At 52.5% G+C, this 9,351-nt stretch overlaps 1 protein-coding gene across 1 annotated transcript in view; it reads right to left on the bottom strand.

Moving 5' to 3' along the window:
- The window catches only part of Btc (betacellulin), a 43,051-nt gene extending 38,896 nt beyond the window's left edge, over positions 1–4,155 (bottom strand). Inside the window, exons 1-2 of the mRNA XM_048364852.1 lie at positions 4,058–4,155; positions 2,431–2,606 (exon numbers count right to left, since the gene is read on the bottom strand). Of these exons, the coding sequence (XP_048220809.1) occupies positions 2,431–2,606; positions 4,058–4,155 (274 nt within the window). The remainder of the gene's footprint in view (positions 1–2,430; positions 2,607–4,057) is intronic.
- Between the last annotated feature and the right edge of the window lie 5,196 nt (positions 4,156–9,351).

Raw genomic sequence — 9,351 nt, 5'->3', positions numbered from 1 at the left:
ACAGATCTCCAAGCCATACCTGTGGAATGAAGGACAGTGGAGGGTACACTAGCGGCATTACCCCACTCCACCTCCAGAGGCCTGGCCGATGAGAAGAAACCCACACCTGGGAAGGCAGAGGGATGAAGCGAAACTCGTGCCCTGCTAAACTTTGTATTTCCTCACAGACTTTAACATGAAACGATGACTGTTGTTCTATTCCCTTGTTACATTGTATACTCAGAGGGCTTTTGTGAACTAACTAGAAAACATAGCCCCAGGCCTTCATTAAACAAGATTTGTGTGTGTGATATAAATTCAGACTGTCCGACATCATCCTTTGCCATCAGAAAATAACTCAGTGGAAAATAAGAAAGTACCATTACCAGTTTACCAAGATGTCCACGTTACTGGAACCCGGCTTAGGGTTTCCTAGTTTGCCGTTTAAAAAGCAAGCAGATGCAAATATGGTTCAGAATGAAGTCACTACAGGGCGTTCCCTTCTTTTGGCAGCACAGACGTTATGAATGTCTTCGTCATTTAAAGAATCATACCCAGATAAAAATTAAGTGTAAGTAGAAGTGGGAAGGGAAAACTGGGGGAACGGGAAGGAAAAAGTGGCATTGTCCAAAAAGAATCGCATTCATTACCTGGAAAAGAATTAAATCTGTGTCCCAGACGGTGGGCCTGATTCTAGAGGTAGAGCTTGCACGACAAGGGTGAGGCCCTGAGTTTAATCTCCAGGACTAAAGCCTGTCACCCATAATGCTCCGAGAAGGAAAGAAATGATCGTATCAATGGGTTTATTTCTCATGTATATCAAAACTGAAAACATAATATTCAGGAATCTATATATAGTTTGCACATTTCTGAATAAAGCATAGCCTGTATAGACCCATCTACTAAGTGCTACGTACGTTTAAAGAGCATCTACACTAATAACAAACATTTGCCATTCCTAACTGTGTCATCCTTTTTGAAAAGACTGTGGCTGAGGACATGTAACCACCCCACCTATCAAAACTGTTTCACCTTGCAAAGAAGAAAGACAGTGCCCCGAAAGGGGTGACTTACAGTAGACCAGAGTCACCAAAGCAGAGCAAGAACCAGGTTTCATGTCTTCCCAATGCCAGTTTTCGGGGCATTTTTTTCACTATCACACACACACGCGCGCGCGCACACATGTATCGCACACATTCTTTTCAAAAAGTAAATTTTTAAATAGCACTAAGAAGGGAAATTAAAAGTCAAGTGCAGGGCTGGGATGTAAGCGCCATTGCACAGCGCTTGCCTAGCAAGTGCAACGTCCTAGGTTCGATCCCCAGTCCCAAAAAAGAAAAAGACCAAAAAGAATACAGTTAACAGCCGTTTCCTGTTGTGGGTCTGGGGTCCCCAAATGCGCTGTGAGTTCTTCCAGGGGGAGAGCGTGACCTTGGGGCCCCTCTGATCCTCTCCACCCCCCCCCCACCATGCTTCAGCCTCCTGCTGACCCTGGCAGTTCTGGGTGAGGAGCTCCGGCGCTGGCCAGGTCAGCCAGGGCAGAGGAGGGGGTGCTGGCCACATCCCCGGGGCGCTGTTCCCCGAGTTCTCCACCTTCCCCATCTCTCCACGGCTGCGCTGTGCGCACGCACAGGGCCTGACCCGCCCTTCCTCTCTGAGCTGGCCCCGTCGGATCCACCTGCAAGCGAGTTCCGCCGCCTGCCTCCTCCAAAGACGCGGACTCCGAGGCCACCTCCCGCCCCTCTGCAGGGGACAGTCCCCTCCCGCCCACCTGCGACGGCCCTGGGGGCAGGAGACGTCCTAGCCGCGGGCCCCTGAGGCGGGGTGACCGATCCTGGAGCTCAGACCAGAGCCGAGCCCCTCACCCCAGGCCGCGGCTGGAGGGGGCGGCTCCCGGCCCAGGCCTTCTCGCTCTCTACCTCAGAGGGGGTCAGGAGCCCGCCACCCAGGGCACCCCGGGACCTGCGCTGCGCCCCGTGACCCCCGAGGGCACCCGGGCCTGCGCTGCTTGCGCCCCTGACCCCCTGAACCCCCCCCCCGGCCTGCGCTGCGCCCCGTGATCCCCGAGGGCACCCGGGCCTGCTCCCCCTGACCCATGACCCCCGAGCCTGCGCTGCGCCCCTGACCCCCGAGGGCACCCGGGCCTGCGCCCCTGACCCCCTGACCCCCGAGGGCACCCGGGCCTGCGCCCCTGACCCCCTGACCCCCGGTCCTGCGCCCCTGACCCCTGAGGGCACCCGGGCCTGCGCTCCCTGACCCCCTGGCCCCCCCGGGCCTGCGCTGCGCCCCGGAGCCCAGCCCCAGCAGCTGGCCGGGCTCCCTTCCGCCGCCCGGGGCCCTCGCGCCGCCCGCCCGCCCGCCCGCCCCCTCCAGCAGGTGCAGCCCGGCGCCCGCCGCCCGGCCCAGCGCCCCGCGGCCCGCGTGCGGTGCCCGGGATCGGGGCTCACTCACCCAGGGCCAGGGCCAGGAGAAGAGTCCGGGAGCCGGCGCTGCTGCCGGGGGCCCCCGGGCCCATCCACCCGGCGGTGCGGGGCCCCGACGGCCCCTCGAGGACCAGGCGCCCCGCTCCCCTCCGGCTTCCCGCCGCCGCCGACGCCGCCTTCCCGTCCCGGGGCACCGCGCGGGGCCTGGAGACCGAGCCCGGGCCCGGAGGAAGCGAAACCGCCCCGGCCCGCTGGCGCCCTGGCTACGGGGCAGGGAAACACCCGGCGGGCGGGCGGCCTGGGCCCGGGGGAGGGAGCCTCCTATTTATCCTGCGCCTCCCGCACACACCCGGCCCAGAGGCGCGGGGCGCAGGGGGGGAACCTCCCCCCTCCCCGGCTCGGCTCTTCCCACCCAAGCGGCCCCCACGCCCATCCCAGGGACGTGGGGAGCCTGGGCCGCCTGGCCTCGCCCTCTCCCCCTGCTGGCGCGCGCCCCACGCTCAGTCCCCGCCCCCTGGGGGAAGAAGCCAGGTGCGCGGGGGACCCCAGAGCCACCAGAAGCCAGGTGCGCTGGGGGGGGACCCCAGAGCCACCAGAAGCCAGGTGCGCGGGGGACCCCAGAGCCACCAGAAGCCAGGTGCGCTGGGGGGGGACCCCAGAGCCACCAGAAGCCAGGTGCGCGGGGGGGACCCCAGAGTTACCAGAAGCCAGGTGCGCGGGGGGGGGGGACCCCAGAGCCACCAGAAGCCAGGTGCGCGGGGGACCCCAGAGTTACCAGAAGCCAGGTGCGGGGGGGGGGGACCCCAGAGCCACCAGAAGCCAGGTGCGCTGGGGGACCCCAGAGCCACCAGAAGCCAGGTGCGCGGGGGGACCCCAGAGCCACCAGAAGCCAGGTGCGCTGGGGGGACCCCAGAGCCACCAGAAGCCAGGTGCGCGGGGAGACCCCAGAGCCACCAGAAGCCAGGTGCGCTGGGGGACCCCAGAGCCACCAGAAGCCGGGTGCGCGGGGGACCCCAGAGCCACCAGAAGCCGGGTGCGCAGGGGGACCCCAGAGTTACCTGAAGCCAGGTGCGCAGGGGGACCCCAGAGTTACCAGAAGCCGGGTGCTCAGGGGACCCCAGAGTTAACAGAAGCCAGGTGCGCGGGGGGACCCGAGAGCCACCAGAAGCCGGGTGCGCAGGGGGACCCCAGAGTTACCAGAAGCCGGGTGCTCAGGGGACCCCAGAGTTAACAGAAGCCAGGTGCGCGGGGGGACCCGAGAGCCACCAGAAGCCGGGTGCGCAGGGGGACCCCAGAGTTACCAGAAGCCGGGTGTGCATGGGGACCCCAGAGCCGCCAGAAGCCAGGTGCGCAAGGGGACCCCAGAGTTACCAGAAGCCGGGTGTGCATGGGGACCCCAGAGCCGCCAGAAGCCAGGTGCGCAGGGGGACCCCAGAGTTACTCGCAGGGCTTTCACGCGAGCCCCAGGGGCCTGCATTCAGCCCCAAGTCTCCCCAGACCCCTCCTTTTTTGGCTTTCATTTGATTTTCGTTGGAGCTATAAAAATAAGGAGAGCGTTTTTGCTGCTTCGCCAGGCCGCCTTGTTCTAGAAAGGTCGTGCACCAGCAATTTCTGGAGCATAAAGACACAGAAGGAAGCAGCCAAGTCGACCATACGTTACTAGAGCTTTGCCTCCTTTGCCATCAGAAGGTGCCAGTGTTTCTGTGCAGATCTGCCGTCCTAGGGCCTCGGGAGGCTGAGAGCTGAGGGTCATGTTAGCAGGCAGTCCAGGCAGGAAAGTCGGCAGGCTCATCTCCTATTAAGGTGTAAAAAGCTGAAAGGGAAGCTGAGGCTCAAGGGGCAAAGGGCAGGCCTTGAGCAAAGAAGCTGAGGGATAGCGCCCAGGCTCTGAGTTCAAGCCCTAGTACCAGCACAGAGAGAGACAGACAGACAGACATAGGTAGGCATCCTTCTGCAATTGGAAGTCATATTTCTATCATGCCCATGTATAAACTGCAGACCAGGTGTCTGCCTCTTTCTGTGCATCCCGTTGTTTGAATTAGACAACTTATCATGCATGATATTTCATTCCAACAGCAATGCAAATTATTTTAGTGTCCTAGACGGCTAAAATATCTGGAGGAATAAAACTAAGCTCATGACTTTCCAACCCTATTCCATCTTTCCAAGATAGCGCATAAAGTGTTGCTAGAGCACGAACACATGGGGATTTGAGAAATTTGAGGTCAAGGGATAGAAAGTCACCGTACCCCAGATTAAAAGGGCAGAAGCATAGGTCTCTTTTTCAGGACTTCCATCCTTTCTGTTTCTTTTCCGATGCCCCCCATATCTGTTTCTCTCTCTCTCTCTCTCTCTCTCTCTCTCTCTCTCTCTCTCTCTCTCTCTCTCTCTCTGTGTCAAGGTGCTTTGTCAAAATGTATCTTACTATGAGATGACATCTCCGTCAACAATGGTCCTGTTACCCCAATACGCAATTCTGTTTTCCTTTCCCTAGATACCAGTAAAAAATGAAACACACCTAAGCAAAACTATTAAATGTATGTTGAATATCATGAAGTGCCAAGATTTCATGTAAGTATTCATCATTCACGCAATTCTGTTTTCCTTTCCCTAGATACCAGTAAAAAATGAAACACACCTAAGCAAAACTATTAAATGTACGTTGAATATCATGAAGTGCCAAGATTTCATTTAAGTATTCATCATTCACACCATTATAACAGCAAATTAACTTTTTCAGGCCACCAGAGTATGAAATAGTGTAATTTAATATACTGAATAAGCCAGATAAATTAAAAACCTTCCCCGAGGGCTGTATTTACTGCCAGAAATAAAATAAAGTGTATTCTGAGAGTTTCCTGGCACCAAAGATCCAATCCCTTCAAGACTTTCTTTTTTCCTTCTTTCTTTCCTTCCTGTCTTCCTCCATCATTTTCTGTTTTCTTTCTTTCTCTTTCTTTTACTTTTCATACTTCTCTCCTCCTTCCTTCTTTCCCATTTTTCTCCTTTTCTTCCTTTACCTCTTCCCGTTTTTCTCCTCTACTTCCTTTCTTTCCTCCACCTCCTTCCCCCCTCCTTTTTTTTCCCTCCCTCCTCCACTCTCCACCAGCTTATGAAAGAAGGGAACTGCAGAATTCAACCATGACGTCTGGAAAGGTTGAAAGTAGGAAATGATCTTCCCGTGTCCTCATTCGTGTAACTGAGATGTATTTTACGGCTTTCGATTGAAGAAAGGAACCAATCAAACTTCTGCCGGAGTCCTACAGTAGGACTTCTAAGCTGGGTATCTGTGTCCAAGCGAAACATTGCCTCCGTAGTATGTTTCCTGTGCCAGAATTAGGCAGGTAGAACCAGCCCTTCCAAATCTGGTATGAAGCTCAAGGAGATTCCTTTGAAGGAAGGGCCTTTAAGCATCAGCCTTTTTCTCTTCCCACACAAAGGCAGCTTCTGGGAAGGCCATTCCTCCCAGGCCCAACACACACACACAGATACATGTGTGATGATGTAAAGGAAAACTCTAGGTGCATTTGTTCTAGGTCAACATATTCTCCAAATGACCACTATGAGCTAAAAGTTCAGTAGTATAGGAAAATTACCCAGTGGCCTTGGCATGACTGAATTCAATAAGAGTGCGTGAATGAAAGTAATGAAAAACTTTTATAGAACATATTGCATTTTATAGCAATGATAGAAACTATCCATTATAGATTAGTAAAATTAATAGTGTGGTATGTACAGAATTTTAAAATATTCTACTTGATATTATCCAAGTGGTCACTAAGGAAATACCAGTTTAAAAAAAAAAAACACAGCTCAAAATCTGTATTCACTTGGTTCTATTTTTTAAATCTATTTTTTCTATGGGAAAGAGATTATAAGAGATTATTACTATTTTGTTTACTTTTCTTGCCAATGTATGATCTTTTCCTATTCAGTGTCTGGGGGAATCTAATGGTTTCTATGTCTGGCTCAATCTGTTTGACTTGCTACCTTGTTTAAATGACAGCTTAAAACAATTCTAATAAATCTCAAAGATGATCATTTGTGTGATAATAAATATGATAGTTTCATTTTACTGTCATGAACTTTTTTTTACCATATTCATAAATACATAAACATTCTCCGAACTCGACGACTGGCTAAAGATGGCCCGAGTTGAAGCAAGAACCAAAATGGCACCATTTAAAGACCGTAAGACAGTAAGGTCCTGGACATCTTTCTACAGGGCTCCATCCCTTCTGGGATTCCCATCAGTGGGACAGCGGAGACGGAGCCTGGTGTCTGCTGAGGGAATCTATTCAGTTCATTCAGATTGGAGCTGGGTCATCAAATGTCTGAACCACAAATGACTCACTTCTCGAGTCTCCGTTTCCTCGTCTACAGCATGAGGTGGCAGTGACTTGCACGCTTTGTGCTATTCACAGTGACACACATCACACCAAGACAAAAATAATCTGGTACATTAGAAATTATTCAGCCCACAAATGAGTCATTATGGTGTTAAACTTTACAGGATACGTAGAGCACTAGGAGAGACTGGCTTCCTTACTAGCCTTCTCTTACTAGTTTGGGAAATGGGAGGAAGCCGATATCACAGACCAAGGGTCTCCTGGGAAAGTCACACTGAGCTGAAAGTTCACAGCTGTGTGACTCCTGTGCCTCCTTCTACTCCCTTAGCCTCCCTCCCTACCCGCTCTCTCGTTCTTTCCATTTCTCCCCTCTCCTTCAACTCTAGAGACCAAGGTAGCGTAGAACCCAGGATATAATGCTATTGAAGAATGTGCCCAGCTTTTCTGTTGCTTGTGGTTGAATGCCACAGACTAGATGACTTACTCAGAATAAATTTGTACATAGCTCACTAGGCTGAAGGCACGAGAGCAGAGTGTTCCGAAGGCCTTCCTTCCTATGCTGTAACATGGTAGAGAGTGGCACATAACCAGACAATGTGAGCCCGGTCTCTGCCCTTCGTCTCCAAAAGCTGTAGACGCAGTCCTAGGGACCCTGCTCGCATGACCTCCCCTAGTCCTAACAACCCCCAAAGGCTTCGCCTTCGACTATCAGGAAGGTAAAGTTGAGGAGCAACTTCCCAACACAGGAACGGGTAGATGTTTCTGCCAGAAACAATCAAACCACAGAATTTGGTCACTGACCACAAAAATCCATGCTCTTCTCCACGCAGAGCACTCTGATTCGACCTCGACACCCCCAAAGTCTGCAGCTCAGCTCAGCACCACCTGAAAACTCCACAGCCCACAACCTCATTGGAACCAGATGCGAGACTCGGGGCGCACGAGATCAACGCTGTCCACCTGCTTCCAAAACACAATGGCAAGTCGGGGAGGCGAGGGGGTGTGGTCAGACACTGCACACACATCCCTGCTCCAAAGCAGAGAGGGAGGGAGAGAGAACTAGGAAAGGAAAAGGAGTACGTAGCAGTCATCACGTAAGGCTAAAAGCCAACAGAGAAAATAAAAACAACATCTCGAGAATAACTCCCCTTGACTTCTCGCACCTCGCATATGGTGCGCTGACCGAACCCCAAAGCCGCAGACACCCTGACGCCATGGTACAGCTCGTGCGTTAGCTCTCGTGTCTGCCATTCTCCCGGGCTGTCATTGCCCCCCGGTAGCTTTAGCATACTTGGTCTGGGAGGCGTCTCGCTCTGGTGGTTCTACAGGCCTCACCCCAGCCAGGGCTCTCCCTGAGGAGCTCTGCTTACCTTTGTACCCCGTTTCTACCTGGGCCTCCGGGCCATGAACAGCGTCCTTTAAAACGCAGGTGGAGGAAGGCATGTCTCACCGCCCTGGCATTGATTGCTCAGACCTCCATCGTCCACATCACTGGCTGTGCCAAGGTTTAAAGCTTGTGCCTTCCAGGGCACTGGGCGGCAACGCACCGGAGCTGACTTGAACGTGGAGAAGCCAAACAACACTGTCCCGGAATTCAGGTAGCAGAGACATAAGCAGGGAGCCCTGCTCATGGGAGGTACCCCAGGCTGACCCTCAGAAATCATCCTGCCCACCCGGGGCTTTGGGGCAGTGCCTTCGACTTCCCTCCTGCTGTTGATGATCCCGTCTAGAGATAGGAATCCTCTTCTATCCACACTGAGTTCCTCAGCAACTGGTTGCTTTTCTCTCCTCAAAAATCATCATTCTCTACCACACAGCCAGGCTGGGCATTTACCAAATCTTTCTGCTTTCCTGCCTTCTAAATGATGAGTTTTGTCTTTCTGTCATTTCTTTGCCTCCTCATTTTATTATTAGACACTTAAAGTGGTCACCCAGTAGCCTGGACACTTTACTGCTTAAGAATGTCTTCCACCAAGTCTCCTGCTTTATCCACCGTGAACTGTGCATTTCATAAATTCTTGAATAGCACGGAACCAATGTTGGCCAAACTCTTGGCCACTTGATAGCAACGTTGTTCTTTGGTCTAGTTTCTGATTCTGTGCTTCTTAGTTCCATTTGAGACCCCAATTGAGAGAGCATCTGTTGTCCATGTTTCTACCAGCATTCAGGCCATGACACTTAGGATATATCTGAGACAGTTCTTATTCTGCCTAGTCTCTTCTTGGCAATCTCCCTAACTGCTCTGCTCAGGACAAGATCGCCTTCTTCTAGCACTCACTTCTAAATATCACCCAAAGCTACTTATTCATCTTTAGGTTTCCAAGGATCAAAGAAATAAATTCATCTTTTCAATAAAGGAAAACCATGTGCGATGGTCTTACAACAAAGTAAGCAAAATATGTGCATACGATTTTAGATGACCATTCTTTCGCCTTCCTCCAACTTTTTAGAAAAGAGAAAGTTAAGGAAGTAGGCTGAGAGAGGACTTGAATTAGATATAATTCTTTAAAATGATATCTTTCATACAACAGAATGGCACACAGGAGTGGGAAGAAAGGAAATCTATTTCCCCTTGGAGCCGAGATCACCTCTCACCTTTC

This window comes from Perognathus longimembris, chromosome 16 (assembly GCF_023159225.1).
Source record: "Perognathus longimembris pacificus isolate PPM17 chromosome 16, ASM2315922v1, whole genome shotgun sequence".
Classification (NCBI taxonomy): Eukaryota; Metazoa; Chordata; class Mammalia; order Rodentia; family Heteromyidae; genus Perognathus; species Perognathus longimembris.
Note: the sequence above shows the minus strand (reverse complement) of the source record. Positions and strands in the feature narration are given on the sequence as shown.